This window comes from Parasteatoda tepidariorum, chromosome 2 (assembly GCF_043381705.1).
Source record: "Parasteatoda tepidariorum isolate YZ-2023 chromosome 2, CAS_Ptep_4.0, whole genome shotgun sequence".
In the NCBI taxonomy this organism is placed as follows: Eukaryota; Metazoa; Arthropoda; class Arachnida; order Araneae; family Theridiidae; genus Parasteatoda; species Parasteatoda tepidariorum.
Genome location: NC_092205.1, coordinates 47644719 through 47662455, shown reverse-complemented (window position 1 = coordinate 47662455; position 17737 = coordinate 47644719). Strand labels below are relative to the sequence as shown.

The 17737-nt window shown below is 28.8% G+C and overlaps 1 protein-coding gene across 1 annotated transcript in view; it reads right to left on the bottom strand.

Annotated features, from left to right (window-relative positions):
- LOC107441297 (ubiquitin conjugation factor E4 A) overlaps positions 1-11727 on the bottom strand; it is a gene marked incomplete in the record, with an annotated part of 39067 nt that extends 27340 nt beyond the window's left edge. Inside the window, 4 exon segments of the mRNA XM_071177551.1 lie at positions 2099-2248; positions 2534-2637; positions 3583-3840; positions 11474-11727. Coding sequence (XP_071033652.1) covers positions 2099-2248; positions 2534-2637; positions 3583-3840; positions 11474-11555 — 594 coding nt within the window.
- Positions 11728-17737: the final 6010 nt, after the last annotated feature.

The following is a 17737-nucleotide window of genomic DNA, read 5'->3' as shown; positions in this document are numbered from 1 at the left end:
TTAACACTTTGTTTTAAGTGTATAATGAATTTCTTAACAAACTTTTTTTTTAATTTTTTAAATTTTCTTTCAATAATTTCAGCTAGATATCTTTATAAAATTCCCTTTTTATTTTTAAACTGAGAAATCTTTCAGAGAACGAAAATTTTAAGAAATTATTACAAATCTTATGTTTACTTTTTAGTTTAAAATTCGAACATTTTTAATTTTAAACTTCGGCTTTTAGTCAATCTAACTTTTATTTTAATTAAAATATATTTTGAAATTTTAAAATCAGCTTTTGTTTAATAACAATATTTTTTTTCATTAAGGGTGTTTTAGGGGTTAACTTAAATTAAGACTGCTTATACCTTATAAACGATAAAGAAGTGCAAATATTTCATTCTGTATCTACACACATTTTTTCAATAAATATTTTAAGTAAGATTTGTACATCTTAGTCAATTTATTTAATATCTTTCTTTAGCAAAACATATATATTTTCAAATTTATAAATTGATTTAAATCAATATGCGTATGAAGTCTTGATAGAAATCTGACTTTCTGTGCCTTAAAGTAAATGAAATTCAAAAATACTATATCGCGATACATCGCTATATCGCGATGCAAAACTGACGATATATCACGATATATAATTTCTAATATCGCCCAGTCCTAATTATGAGAAATGCAGATTATTTCAAAACATTTTTAAGTATTTAGTAAATTTATAGTATTCAGCATATATAGTGCCTACAAAATTAATTTAAAAGCTTCAACTTTTCAATATACCAGATTTACAGCAATTTAACAACATTTACTCCAGAAAACTTATAATAAAATGTAAAGAAAATTAGGTTACAAGTTATTTGATAAAAATATTTTTTGAAACGTTAAACGTTAAAAGTTTGAAACGTTAAAAGCCAGCATAAGTAATTAAACCAAGAGTCTCTTTTCTCAGAGAAAGAACAGTGAGTGTGTGATTTCACATTTCACAGTTAGGGGAAATGATGACAAAAACAATTAACAACATTAAATAAGACTTTTGATTCAACAATAAATAAATGAATAATATTAATTATCTAAAAGATTTCAAGAACCTTTTTTTTGTAGACCAAAAAAACAATAGATTTACTGCATAATGTGCAATAGAATAATGTATTTGTATATAAAAAACTGATATTACATTATAATGTGCAAAAAGATGTGTTGAAAAAATTATATGGTCTAACATAATTCGAGTTAAGAAAATTTTTAAGGAAGGGAGCAGGAAGGATCTTAACACCAGACCATTTTACTTAATTAGGCAAAGAAAAAATATACAACAAACACTTTGAAAACTAAGCAACCAGTTTATAATAATGATAAAATTATTCAATGAGCAAAGATTATTAATCTCATACTCTTGTCAGAAACAAATATTTCAAAACATATTTCTGGTTAAAATTTACATTATGAAATATTAGTTGATAAGAAAATTAGAAATACATGATATTTGATATTGGGCTTCTCAATAGCACTCCAAAATGAATTTCTTTTTATCAAAAAAAATTCTGTTTTGTTATTCAGATGTGTGTCTTAATCTGAGACAAGCAAAAATAATAAATAAATTTTGAATTATAATTTTTTTTAATTAGGATTATTATAACCTTTATTTAGGATATAATAATCAATACAATTATATTCTTATCCTTTAATTAAGGTAGGATAAAATATAATTATATCCTTTAATTAGGGTAGTCATAAACACTAAAAAAAAAAAATTTCACTACCTTTTCTTATTTTTTGTAACAGGTGGCATAATTTTCATGTATACCTTATTCTTATGAACAAAAAATATTATAAAACACTTATACTACCTTATAGATGAGAAAAAAAAAACTTTTTTTTAAATTATAATAACACCAATTTTTTCTTTGAAAAATATTGCATTTTTAGGCACTTCACACTCAAATTAATTCATTTCCCCTGACTTTTTAGTTGAATCTCATGACAATACCCTGAACTTTTCCAAACTGATAAAATTCCCCTACTTTTCCTAATTCTCTCTATTCTGTCGCCACCCATTACAGTTAAATAAAAATATCATAAGTTAAATAAAAATATAAACTGAACAAACCTTAAAATCAGTTGACTTTAGTCGATGGTAAGATTGATATAAATAGAACATGACTCTTTTTTCAGAAGCAATGTTATCATCATCGTGGAAATTCTTTCTACGAACAATGTGTTGGGCAGGATCTTCCAATAACATACGTTCAAATACTGCCTATAAAGTAAAATTTAAAATTAAGAAAGTAGTTACAATCTTGAGTTAGAATTAAACTAGGGAAATTAAACAGAAATCTGAAAAATTTATGAAAGAAAAAATATTTCTAAAAAAAAAAATTATTGTTTCTACCTCACTGCTTAAAATGTACCAATAAATATAATTTAGAACATAGAATTAAAAAGTTTTTGCTGTATTCAATAAAAAAAAAAAAAAAGAGTTTATGTAAAATAAACTATATTAAGGTAAACAAAATATAAATTTTGTTATTTAAATAAAACCTACTCGATCAATGCAGTTTTCATCTAACTCCACTTGGTAACGCAGAGCATGATGAACTTCATTTAAGAACACAAGGGAAATAGGACCATTTTTACTGCAGCAAGGCTCTGAAAGGCATAAAATACATAAATAAAAATAACCAAAAATAAATTTAAAAATATAAATTGGAGAATATCATTACTTAAGCAAACACTTAAATTTATTTCAAAAATACCTTGAGAAAAAGAACTCATTTGTTAATTAGACAAGAGATTCTGATACGTAATAAATTACCTATCTAATACTGTTTGTTGCTTTTTCAAGTGATTCAATATAAAATGATTTAATAAGTAAAAAGGCCAAAATTTAATAACAACCAAATTTAATAAAAAGATAGTATAACAAAACAAATATGACAGTTTGTTTAAGCTAAGAACTCCTCCCGCCACAAAGTTTGAGGTTGTCTGGTGTTATGGAAACAAGAATGGTGCATTTTAGGAAGGGTAGCTCTACTCTGGGACTAACACCATAGACAGAAGAAAGATTCCCTTTTTCTTGCTGACCAGAGCCTAAACCACTCCAAAACAGTAACCCCACACCCCTATTTGAAAGAGTCATGTTACCATAGTCACCGCCACAGATCCAGACGAATGTCCGCGCTCTTTTAGTGAGACAGAAATTCTAACATTGCAAATATGATTTGTGGTAGACGCAAAGAAAGCTAAATAAGATCCATACACAAGAAGAAAAAGCCTTATTTGTGGTTTTAAGTCTTTGATGGATCAAGTCCTGTTGTTAACAGAAAAACAGCCATTCAGGAGTAATAAAAATCTGGGGAGAAATTTAAAATAAATTAAGATCAGAGTATTGAAATTTCTAAGAGAGTTGAGTGAAATGCAGAATATCATTATAGACCACAAATATTATTCTTTTGAAGAGAGTTATTATTGTATTGATAATGCAGCTAAAGTTTACTATGTATGCTAAAGTAAGTACTAATGTTTTAATTTCTTCCCCTTTCCTTCTAAAATAGAATAAATTTCAGTAGTAAAGAGAGAAACAGAAATCAATACCCTTTGAAAGAGTTATTCGAAATACATCTTCATAAAAATGGCTAGCCAGATGTTTATCACCATCATCTGTTTTAGGAACAACAGTATCAGATGACTGCATTTCACTGTTTGTAGATTCTTGTGAACTACATGCACCACTTTTACTTGGTCTGTCAATAAGTTCTGATGAAATTACGCCTGTTTTAAAAGCATCACTTTCTTCACCACAAGGAAATAAAGCAGCAAATGGATTATTGAAATCTTTCTCCGACATACTACCTGCTGGAAGAAAAAAACTAATATTTTAATAAGTACTAAAAGAAATCATTTAATAATAATGATGTATAATGCTCACAGTTAGTCAGCAAAAATAAACAGCATGAGGATTCATCAAAACTTATTTTAACACTTCAGTTTGAAATTTTCACATTTGTATTTAAAGAAATAGTGAGTATACTTAAAGATATACAACAAAATTTTTAATATGCTTAAAATATTAAATTAAATAAGCACACTTGTTAAAAAATAAAATATTTTTTAATTTCACATTATAAAAAAAATACCAATATTGCATTTTTCTAAATATAGTGTTAAAAGGAGAGAGTAATATAAAAGTCTTTTTTTAATTCAGTTTTTTTTATTTTCTGTATAAGGAATAAACACTAAAAATTGGTCTACACAATAGAAAGGTAAAAATAACTTTGAGCTATATATTTTTGTATAAAGAAACATATTTTATATAAAGAACAAGTTATGTTATATAAAGGTGGTTAAAAGGTTTTTAATTTATTTTAAAAAACACCATGATTATTTAAAATGTTCAAAAATCTTACAATAACATAATAGACACATAGAATAAGTATAGTGTTAAAATTTAATGATCAAATAAGCATACTGAAGATAGGTTAAAAAATATTATTTGCTAATATTAAATATAAAAGTTTAAAATAGGCACGTCATTATTCACATCATTTATTTAATGAAGATTAAAACAGACTTGAAATATTTCATTAATGATTTTAGAATAAAGAACTAAAGTTTTTACCATGGTGTAGTAGCGTTAGACTTAGAGGTTGGGCAGCTCCAAAGAGCAGGGCACATTGACAAGAGGTCTATTGTACCCAAACCCCAAAATCATGATTAACAAAAAAGCTCTATAGCTGAAATGAAGTTCAGCAAACACGTGACAGGTACGTCTTGCAGTTCCCATGCCTTAATGCAATGTTGCCATAAATGCTCAAATCTTTGAGCAGAATAGACCTCACAATCAAAGTATACATTGTGATGTCTCCCCCTCAAGATGACAACCACAACAAAGAGAATCAGATTCAATATCCATTATGTATAGGTGTCTCCTGAGGGTGCCATGTCCAGTGAGAAGATCAATGATCTTCCTCAAACTGTTCCTGTTTAGCTTAAAGAGCTCTTTTTGATGTACACTAGGACAGTCACGGTTCAGCTCCTTAGCTTCTCTCTGACCATACAAGTTGTGCCATTGCACGTGGGCAATTTTGCCATAGAGCTTGAATATAGATGATTTGGGATAGATTCACAAGGCTGGTTCAGGGTCCTAGAAAATCGCACTAGAGCCAGCCCGTTCTGCTTCATCAACCAGCTCATTTCCAAAAATGCCCATATATCAAGGTGCCCAATGTAGGTATACCTTGTTATGAGTAGATAGGTCATAGAGGACCGAAGAGAACTCCCAAACTAGTTAAGAGGTGAATTGCATAGTAGTGTTAAATTATTAATAACTAGCCATCTCTGGCAACAAATTGATCCACTTTTTTAAATAAGTAGAACTTCAAGTAATTCAAGATTTAAAATTATATAATCAAGACAATATGTAAGTATAATAAACTCATATTGTTCAAGTGAGATTGAATGTCATTTTTGTCTCTAACCTATTCATATGGTATCGTGCTGAACTTGTAATTAAAATGTTTAGTACAACATATGCTCACTTATTTGCTGCTATTAATTATGTGAGCCAATAAATTTCGTTTGTAGGAGTTTTCTATCAATAATTGCCAAAAATACAATTAACACATTATATTGATTTACGATACTATCGGCATAAATTGGGTGCGCCAAGAAGTTATTATCTAAATGTATGAATCATATTTTACGTGGAAATGTCTGAAGAAAACTAACATTTTTTACTTTTTAAAAGAAAAACATTTCTGTAAAAACTCAGTAACATTTTGCAACAATGTTGTCTTGTCACTGTGATTCTGTCACAGGGCAATTGCATAATTAAATATTATGGTACACATCAAAAAATTAGTAATTGTCATCTATTTTGTTCTTTATTTTTTCACCCTTAAACTAATTATTTTTCCCCATGATGAGTGAAGATTAGTATTTACTAAAATTAAATTTTAAAAAAAAAAGCTTGTTATAATATTAGTTAACAGATTCAACATTTAGATTAAAATGATTAGACCAAATAAATAAATAAATGAATAAAGAAAACAGAGAATGTAAGAACAAAATGTTACATTAAAAATTAATTATCTAAAAATTATAAAATTTGAAATAAAGTCTAAAAGAGCAAAAAATAATGTTTTATTGATGAATACTGTTAGTACAACATGTAAATTAGAAACATCAACATTTAAATTTAAAATGCTTGTAAATGTATGCACTTTCAATTATTCCGTTTGAAAAAGTTTGAAACTAAAATCTAACCTACACATAGAACAATGAAATTATACAGTTTAGAACACATGATTTACATATTTAAAAAAATTCTTACCATTTGAATATTTTTTTTAATTAGTTCAAAATGGGGTTTTTTTTTTCCATATACATATTAACGTGAGAGAAACTAGCCAACACATTTAATTACTAAATAATCTGCATTCTGTTCTTTAATTTTTCACATTCCCAGTGATGCTTTTAAGAAGGAAAAAAAGAAGCTAATATAAAGTATCTAGAGAGAGTTTCATAAAAAGCATTTATAATAGGTTTTAAGAAAGTCAACCAACTGAAAAATCTTAGGAGAATTGGAACATTTATGTTATTAACTGGTTCTAATTATACAGTTTTGAACACATTTTTAAAAAATTCTTACCAATCATTAATCATTTGAATGAATTATCATTTTTAATAAGCACAATTCCTTCACATTAAGTTACTTAATAATCTATATTTTATTCCTTATTTTTTCACAATTGTTTTTACCACTAATGCTATTAGAAATAACAAAACAGCTAATATTTCACAAACAAAAAGGAATATCCTTATTAACTATTGAACAGAAGGTTTTAATATAAATTTTGATTTCATGGTTTACGTCTTTCTTACAAAAATAGTGTTTCAGTTCTGTTCTTATCAAACTAGCATCTCAAGCAATTCCATTATTGATTTAAAATACAACTAATTAAATCCTTCTATATCAAAAAATTACGTTTTTTTAACTATGTAAAAAGATAAAATGCATGATGATAATTTAGTTCAAATGTATTGCAAGTACTGGAGCAGAGCAGAGGTACTTTCTAAGTCATTGTGGTTGGTACAAACAGGTAATGATAAGGAAATATCCCTTCAATAAATTATAGAATCTTAAAAGTACCTAAATGCACATTAATAGTAATAAAACAATTACGAATTTCTATATTTTGGTAAGTGATTTCTAATTAATAAGATAACTATAAACTTATAATTTTCAAAATTAAAATGACAAAATAACCAAATATCTGTGCTAAGCATTTAACAATTTTCTTTTTCATATTTATGTATATTATATGACTTATATGTATATTATGTATTATTATATGACTTTCAATACATTTTTAATTAATTTACAATCTAAGAAAAAAAAATAATTTAGAGTTAATAATTCACTTTAATTGATAGACATGAATCCTGATTTTAAAAGTGAATCAGACAATAACGTAGTTATATGTTTTGGTAAATGAGCAAATTTTTTTTCTACTAAATTAAGAAATATAATTTTCCAAAATAAAATAGCACCAAACAACAAAGATAATTCAATCGAACAAATATATCAAACCTTACAAATTTATGATGGCATGTTTTTCAGCAGAAATTAACACTTGGCATTTTCTGATAAATTACAAATTATTGTTCATCATAAAGATAATTAAGAATGCATAAACTACTTAATTGTAAAAAATAGAATAACAAAACCTCACGTAAACAAATTTTCAATAGCAATGGTTGAGTTGCAATTTTCCTGAGAAAATAAAAGAAACAGATCATTCCATATAAACACAGTTATGGTTATATTCTGAACAGATAAAAAATATATTAAAAAAACTCGTGATTTAGTCAGACTGGCGTGAGAAAGACGCAGCAAGAAATCTGAAATTTTCAATGAATATGAGTATTAATTTTCCATTTAATCGGGTATTTTTAATTAGATTGTATGAATAAGAATCGGTTGCAAAATGGGATCAAACTCAAACAGTTTTCAGAAGTAAGTGATTAATCTGACAAGGGTTGTAGTAGTTTATTTACGTCGCACTAGAGCTACACAAAGAGCACCAGGGTCGCACTACAGCTGGAAACATCCCTGAAATGTTCTGAAGACATGCATCACGATTTTGATAATTAGTGAAGGGAATAGCTCTCTGTTTGGTAGGCCAATCTACACGTGAAGTCGAGATCTTTTGCTGTAGAACAGTTATTAACGAGGACCGATATTGCACACCCTCAGTCCCTGCGTAGCCTAAATCAAAGTGGTCACCTTCCCGCACACTGACCGTAACCAGTAATGCTTGACTTCGGTGTTCTACTTGGAACAATGTCTTACGAACAGTTTACTGAGACGAGGGGATCACCGACGACACATCGCCGGGGAGATATTTATTCTAAAAGTTTCCGAAATTCCCGTCCTGTAGACGAGAATTTCGGATTTAATTCGGAAGAAAATTGACACATTAAATTTTTAATTTTCAACTCAAATTTAACAACTGAAATAGGAATTTTGTACTTACTTTTTCATACTTATTTAAACTGACCAGTGTCCGAGGCAAAGTCCTGGAAATCGGGTTTGGGTTGGCAGGATATATAGAGATGTAACTTTTCTGACGATCTCTTCCTAATCAGAGCTCTTAACAATAAGGTGAATTTTTAAAAATCTAACTCCTGCAACGTCAATTTACTACCACTATCAAAGGCACCGGGATGGGAGGTGACCTCCGAAAAATTTTCATTCTTCGGTAAATTTTGTCTGGTCGTTCGGCATATTTGCAAAATTCCATATTCTTTCTCTTATTTGTTTACTTTTTACTGTTTTAAATAATAATTTTTTAAAAAAATTTCATAAGTATTGTTCAATCGTTTCAAGTACCCACTTCACAGTTTTGGGTTTAACAAATCTAATTTCCACCTTTTCGTAGAGAAACTCAAATTTGTCAATCAGTCACCGAGTTCTTATTTCTGAATACAAAAGTGCCAGTTTCATCCGAGCTTGAGAAATACTAATTAGCTTCTCTTCAAAAATGCCCTCGCCCTTCTTTCATACTAAAGAAAAAATCAGAAAGTGTAACAATGAATGGATATATGGCATTTTGTTATTTTCATAGGCGTATGTTGCTGCATTTCAGAGTATTTTGGATAAACTAATATTAATTAATTCGAAGCGATAAATTTTAGGGATCAAACGCGAAACTATATTTCCAGCAGCGTTATTTAAAAAAAAAAAATAATAATAATAAGTTGTCTGATAGTAATATTTGTGTTAGTAGCATAACGGGGAAAAAAATCTTTTTAATGTTGGATGAGGAATCCTGTGTGTGCATTCAATGTAATTGATTCATGTAAAGTTATTTCAAATGCCAGCTTGTTTGATGCTAGCGAGGTATGTGGATAATCTGATTAATACAAACATAGTACCATATAATTTGAATGCAAGAATTTCGTGCTTTATACTGTGCCAATGGATGAATCAGCAAATGATCACATTTCAGATGGTCTCAATCGTTCGTGTTACAGAAAATGTTAAATAAAATTTCCCTAAAAAGAGGGGTCTAAATTTTGTTTAGAACACTTGCTTCCTCCAGAATTAATTGTAATTTGCAGTATTGTCATCAGAAACAGAACTAAAGTTGAAATCTGGGCATTCTTAACTAATCGGAACGTGGTCAAAATATTGATTGACGGTTAATTCTACATGCAGAAAACTTCTTATGACTGTCGAAAAACCATTAAAGCTTTGTTATCAGGCACGCAGTTTCAATTGAGATACGATCACTCTAGCTAGTCTGATGAGGGTCGAAATTTCAATTGATAATGAATTATATTTGCCAATAAAATGACTTTAAAAATTGTTTGTAGTAGTCAGGCAGCAATTAAAATATGTATTGTCATTCCCCACAGAATTCCATTTAAAATTAGAGTGCTCTAGTTATTCAGAAAAGGGGTAAGTGTTACGTATCTGGATTGGGTCCACTGACGTACAGTAGTCTGAATCGAAGGAAAGCTGGCCAAAACTTGACGAGCTTTGATAAGCTGTATATTCTGTAATTCTTAAAGTTTTGGAGGATCGCTAATTACAGATATGAAGTCAGATTTACAAAATTCATTGTGGTTAATCCAATATATCAGTGAAAAAGAATTATATTGATTATTGACGATATCTCACAAACTACAGTGATTATCATAAATTAAGGAAAAAATACAAAAATATTTATAACTCTCCCAAAAATAAGCCAATCTTAATAAAATTTGAATATGTTGTCGAAAAAGAATTGCTAAAAATAACTACTATATGCAAATTAGTGGTGCTGCAACGAACATAAAATTGTATGCTTGAACGCTAGCCTGCGAATGTCAATCTATAAAGATTTACATGATGATATATGAGCTTTTATTGTTATTAAAAATGAATTTTCACTGAAATATTTATAAAATTCTTAAGTTAAAACTGTGAGAACATTTGGAATTGGAAATTAAATATTAATTTAGAGGAAAAGAATGAATTACTGAACGTATATATTTCAAAATATTGTGTATGAAATTCAAAATTTACTTATGGTGCATATTAATTTTATGTCAAATAATCAAGATGTCAATTAATTCAGTAATATATTTTTGAAAATTAATTTTATTTTTTGTTTTTCCTTAGATAGCTTAAATAACTGAATATGCTTCAATTTTTGTAATCATTTAAAAAAAATATTTTCCTGTAACAGATTTTTAATGCGAAAAGAATTTTACTATAGTATACTGATGCACTAGAATCTAAATTTATTTTTTAGATTACATATCATTATTGTGATTAGTGGTTTTTCTATCTGAAATTAGTCTTTTAAATAAACTATGAATTGAATTATTCAATCAGCATTAAAAGTTCATCGTTTTATATAAATATATATATATATATTATTAACGAAATTTTTTTTTGCGTAATATTTATATTTAACAACAATGTATCTGTTTTCGTGAAAAATATCGACATTTTAGGGAGAAACAATGAACGCGAAGCAAACGTGGGGCTTCAAAAGCAGAGCATTTCAGTAATTCAAAAATGAAAATTTAAGTCAATCATTATCAATATGTTGATAAAGTTAATGCAATGTTTGAAACAAATAAAGTTGAAGCATTTTAAATTTACTGATGTTATTGAACTTTTACGTCATTCATATTCAACAAAATACGAATTTAATTTTGTCTTCGTAAATCTGCATTAAGTTGCACATCATATTATTTGAGAATAAACGTTTATGATACGATCTATTGTGAAATAAAATAGTTGAAAAGTAGACGATACGTGTTATCGAATATTTCGAATGGCATTTTACCTTTGATCTGAACACCACAACTAAAACATTTTTCGATAGGCATAAATTTTTTAGTTACTGCAACCATATGGAAACGTTATTGGTACCAAGACTATTATATCACGAAATATGCAAAATGTACTATAGTAAAAGATATTTACCTGATTGATTATCTGTTGCTAAAGAAGTAATCTTGACAATTTTTTTTCCGATTAATTTTTGACGTTTTGAAACAGGCTCCATAATATAAATTAGCGTTCCAGTGTTTCTGATTAAATGTTCAAAACAGAAAAATAAATTTTAAAAGAAAAATTTCGATGGTAAAATCCAATTATGAAGCAAAATAAGGAAATCAAAATTATCATAAACTTCTTGAAGAGTACTACGTTAACATGGCCGGACAGGATGATTTCAGTTTGTTTGTGTCTTTGTGTCCAATACAAGCTTTGGATCAGGGGGGCGTGATAACTAGTTCTACGCACTGTCCGTTTTAGGCTGGTTCCTTGGATGTCGTCCGACATTTTTTAATCTTTTGATTTAGTATGCAAAAATACCTTGTTATAAATCAAATATTTTTTCTTCTTTTTTTTTGTTTGAGCTTAGCTTGTGGCCTTTCATTCTTTTTAAATATTTACATGATAACAACAGTTTCATTTTAATTATTAGATTAGAATAAATTATATTTTTATTCAATAAGGTTACCAAGTTAAAAAAAAAAAAAAAAGGCGGATGTCTTATATTGAATAAATAGTTACTATTTTTATGAATTGATAAGTTTCCTCATACTTTTAGTTACCGATATAATTTAGCATCTGTTTTAATCTTCGGTCGTTAAAAAATAGTTTTTCAATATCATACGACAGGTTAGTGACGTCCGGCATGTTTTAAATAATTTTAAAATCGAAATGTTTAAAACATCTTAAATGGGTCTTAATCTAACCAAGCCCTTTAAATCTAAATTTGCGTTTGTTTCTTTTTTAAACAAGAATCTCTATAGATATTGTTCAACTACAAATGAATGTATTACGCTTACAAGCGAATATTAAATCCTCCTGCTAATTAATTAGCATTAACCATTTGAAAATCATATTTAAAAGTATTTCTCCCTCCGTCTAGAATAACATCACTCGCAACTCAAAAATATACAAATGTCAGTTTTCATCCATTTTTGATTAAGTATTTAATAAAGAGAACAAAGTTAACTCAATATAGATTATTAATTTCTATGCATTACATGATGTTATACAGTGCATAAAATAAGATATCATTCTTAATAACTTTGGTTCTAATGCTAAGATTTTCTAGAACTAGCAACTAATCTTAATGGTTCAAAGGGGTGACTATTATTATGATAATTAATTAGTGCTAACTATTAAACAACCGAATCAGGCACTACAACGTGCTTGAAATATCTTCTTTTTCTTCAATAGATGTAGTTTTTTGACCATCAAAACAAGGGTGGTATTCGCAACCTCGAAAACACGACGGTACTGTACTAATAGTTTAGTCTAGACAGCAGACGAAAGTTTGAGCCCTTAAATGTTAATTTCATATTTTGGACAGTTCACCACAACTCGAGATTTTTTTTAACGAATCGAAAACTTTTTGAACGCAATTATAAAATTCATTTATTCAAAAATAATTTCGAGTAAAAATATATATTAAAATAATTATTTATTTACTGAGAGTCAAACAATTTATGAATTGTAAGGTGTGCAAATTTTTACTTCATTTTAAATTGTTTACTTCTAAATGACAAATTACAAAATTTGAACGAAATCGGTCGACTTGTTCATGAGAAATAGTTAAAAAATACAGCCTTTTTGAAATTTTATAATTCAGAAACTTGACCGATTTCATTAAATTTTTTTATTCTGTAATTTCACACTGTATAGATTAAAATGGCGCAAAATTTCGTATACTTTACAATTCTAAATGGTTTCGACCCCTATGAAATAAAGTAATAAAAATAATTAACAATAATTAAGTTACATTTTACATCTTTTGATAAACGAATTCTATAATTGCGTGCAAAAATTTTTCGATTCACTTAAAAAGTTTCCGTGTTATGACGAAATATGCAAAGAAGTGAAATTAACAATCAAGAGCTTAAACTTTCGACCTCTCTCCTGACTTAACTATTGGGACCATAAATTTCCACATAGCTGCTTAATTCCATTCTCTCACCAGACGAATTAATGGAAAAGTATAAGCTTCTTACTCAATCTTTATTTTTTTATCGCTTTTCATTAAGAAATTGTTTTGCAGAAACTGAATTAAGTTGCATCATTTCTTCTCGAGAAATTAGACTTGATTTTAGAATTGAAATTAGAATTTTGAAAATTAGATAAAGAATTTAATAAAAAATTAAAATGGTAAAGTGAATGTATGAAGAATTTCTTTATAGAAAAACTGCAAGCAGCGTTACTGCAGGATTACGCAATGGGAAAGTAATCCTGCAATAAATTGATTGCATTTTCAAAACATTCATGGATTTTTTTCTTTCTAGCATCTAAAATTTCAAGGTTTGCTTGAACACTGAAATTTTAAAGAAGGTGAAACCGAAGTTGCCATGAAAAAATATCCCCAGGGTTGGGACAGCCTGGTTGGTAGGACGTTGGGCTCATGTTCATGAGAACGGGAGATCGAATCTAGCCGGCCGCAGTATTAAATGGCAATCGGTGCACTTTCAATCTGTTGGAGTCACAAAGTTCAAGTTCTCCATAACATGTATCAATACTTCTGGGGGGATAGTGGCAGCTCAGGTGATAGAGCGTTGGCCTTCCAATGAATGGACCGGGTTCGAATCCCAGCGATGGCTGGTGAATACGAATTCCGTTCCCGGCCCGCACCGATTACAGAGCTGACATAAAATATCCTCAGTGGTAGACGGATCATGGGTTAGAGTCCCTTTGCCGCCTTACTCTTCAATGTTGTATACTAAATTTTATTGAAAAAATTATCTATGTATTATGCAATTGTACTTTGTAATTGTTATGCAATTGTTTACCCATGTATTATGCGAGCTAGACTGGTAGCCAGACGTGGACTATACGGTTAAGGGTTTTGCAAACCTAGGTACGTGTTCACGTCTGGAAGAAAAGAAAAAAAAAAGAAGTCCCCTTGCCGTCAGACTATCCGTGGAAGGTTTTCGTGGTTTTTCTTTTCATGTAACGTAAATGCGGGTTAGTTACGCCAGAAAACTATCCACGAAGGCAGATTTCCCTCAATACTTGATCCCGGAGTTCTCTTGTCTTCTGGATAGGGCTCAAAATTACGAGAATACGGAGTTGAACATTGATAGTTGTAAATACAAAATCGGTTCGGCTGTTCAACGACGGTTATAAAATAAAACAAAACATCTCTGGGGGGGTACTCAATTACAGAGAGATCGTACCCTGGTGCTGGATTTGGCAAGTGTCACTAGTAGTGTGAGGCCGGGATAGCCTGGTTGGTAGGGCACTGGGCCCGTGTCCAAGAGGTCGTGGGTTCGATCCCCGCCGGCCGAAAACTCCCCGTGTAGTAAGTGGTGACTGATGCACGTTAAATCTGTCAAGTTCAAAATTACAAGGCTACGGAGTTGAACATTAAACCCAAAATTGGGTCGGCTGTTCATCGACGGTTATAAAATAAAGTGTCATTAGTGACAACAAATTTTCTCCAACTGCATAGAAGAAAGGGAAATTAATAGGAGGAACTCATTGCTGAACCTCTGCGTTACGGACCCATATTTACAAGACAAAAATAAACTCTTCAGGTGGGATCCGTTTTTTATGAGGGTATTAGGCCCACAGAAAGCGTTTTGTTTTGGCTGTAGTTCATTTTGTAGCACAATATGACAGACGATTTTTCAATACCCCAGATCTCTATAAGATAACAAAGGTGTCTCTCATTTGATAGAAAATTATAATATGCGATAACGAAAATTTGTGCCTGAATAGTATAAAAAACATAATTTGTTGTCTAGCGTATCAGCGAAATTGCAGAAATATTGTGAATAACTGGCTCAATCTTCGGTAAAAATACAAGCAAAGCGTCTACAATTGGTTCAAAGAGGGGTATTTTTTCACTTTACGTCAAAAAATTTAGAGGAAGAAATCAAAAACACTTTCACGGTTTTCTTTGAAGAAAAAAAAAAAAATAACCGAACGATTTCTATAGTAAAAGCAACTAAAAAATGCTCAATACACTAAGGCACAGTTGCAGAACAAGAAAATATAGATATTGATTAATAAACACATTTTTTAAAAAATAAAAATCTGTTTTTATTTAATTTTAATTCAGACACAAACCTCATCAATTACCTAATATGTTGTTACTTTTTTTTTTTGCCAAATTAGATGTGAAATTGGTGAATGGTTGGTCAAGTTTTCTATCCCAAAGAAGCATAAGTGGTTAATAGATATCGTACATTTTGTATCTCCGATTAACCCTAATTTCCAGGTATCAACAAAATTATAAACGATTTTTAAAAATATGATAAGAAATAAGCAGACTACTGCACTCTGCTAAGGAAACCAAAGAATATTCTCTAATCAAATTTTCAAATGAGTCGCGCAATTCGTCAATAGAGGGCTCTTGATAACTAAGAAAATCTATCAAACAACATTTTAAAAATAGTCACCATTTGTAGCAATTATGTGGGGCAGTATGACAATTAAACTAACAAGCATCCATGAAAATATTCCAATTAAAATGGTCTGGCATGCAGCACAAAGTAGTTTTACAGTATTTCAAAGCAGTAGCTCCATCTGTTGACGATTTTTTTTGCATAATTTCGAAACTCGGTTAAAATAGCTTACTTCGTAAGCAGAACATCTAGCTATACATTTCTAAGTCTTCCGTTTTTAGTTGATTTTTCAAATCGCCCATAAATTTTAAGACACGTTAAACTATTCATATGTAGTTGGTGTATGGAAACAGCATTTTAATTTATTAAAACTTTCAAGAAAGAAACGAGAGATAGAGAAAAGGAAACTGACACTTAAACTACTGCAAACTTCTATCAGCAAAAACAAATACTACGAGACCAAACCATGCAATATACTGAACCATAGTAAATTTTTCACATATATCATCAAAATCAAATTTACTCTAGATTTGTGCTGGTGTGTTGTTTTTTTACTCAAATCTAAAGAAAATGAAACCTACTAATGAACTACTATTTTTATTCTTTCCGCAGTAAATAGAAAGTAAAACAAGCATTTACAAAAACTGCAAAGTATAAAAACATTTTCAATAATATTTTAACTCATCAGCCTATCATAACAAATAAGCCTTTTAACACATCAGCCAGTATTTTAGAACAACTGAAAATACAATTGTGGTGATAAAACAATCATCATGTTAATTCAATGACTATTTAAAAGAAAAAATAGAATTTAAACAGAATTTGTTTTGTTATAAAACTTAATGAAATTAGCAAAATATTTGAATGAAATTTAAGTATAAGATAAAATACTGATCAGGTTATCACAAAAGACTAGAACAATAATGGAAAAAAAAATAATTAGAAAGACTCTTTGCAAATAAAATGTCTTCAGTACAACCAATAAAAATAATTTGCAGTATTACCTACCATTAAAAAAAATCTAATAAAGAATACTTTGAATGAATGAACAATTGAATATGTCAACAACTATTAATGCATGTAAATTAAAATAAATATCTAGAATAATTTTTCAACTCATAAAAAATATCTCCCACCTGTTTTCTGTTTTGAAATCAAGCATGTTATTTTAAAATTTTCACAGCTGAATTTTTGAAGCAGGGAAAAAAACTATTTTGTCTTGATAAAAATCGTGATTTTTTAAAAATTTTAAATCTATACCATCCTTTAATAATTTCATTTTTTCCTCTCTTTATCTATTTCAAATTGGTACAATTCTTTTCTTCCCCTTCAAGAAATAAACAAAAATATTATATAAAGCCACAATTTTTTTTTTAAAAAAAGAAGAAAGAAAGCTCTATTTTTTTACATCATTTATCATCCGAAATGAACCAGTTTCTTTCTTTTTTTGTTTGTTTTTAAATACTGATTTGTCAGCAGACGAATACAAATATTATAATGAAAAATATAGTTAGAGAAATGTAAAGAAACCAGGTTAATTAAGAAGGAAAAAAAAAAGGTTCACATCAAACCAAAAAGTCAATTAGAATAATCCACAAATTTTGTGATACTTAAAAGCAAAAATGAAAAGTTTAAAGAAAAGTTTTATTTTTTTTAAAAATAAAATTTAAAATAGTAGAAGAAAATGAATATAATGTATGCACTAAAATAAATTTTGCATAAAGCAACAGGATAAATAAAAAACAGTGTAGTTTCAAATATTATATTAAATGAAGTTTACAAAACCATAAATTAAACATTTTAACTTATTTGTTTTGATCAAATCCTTTATTTGTACATTACATTATGTAGTAGA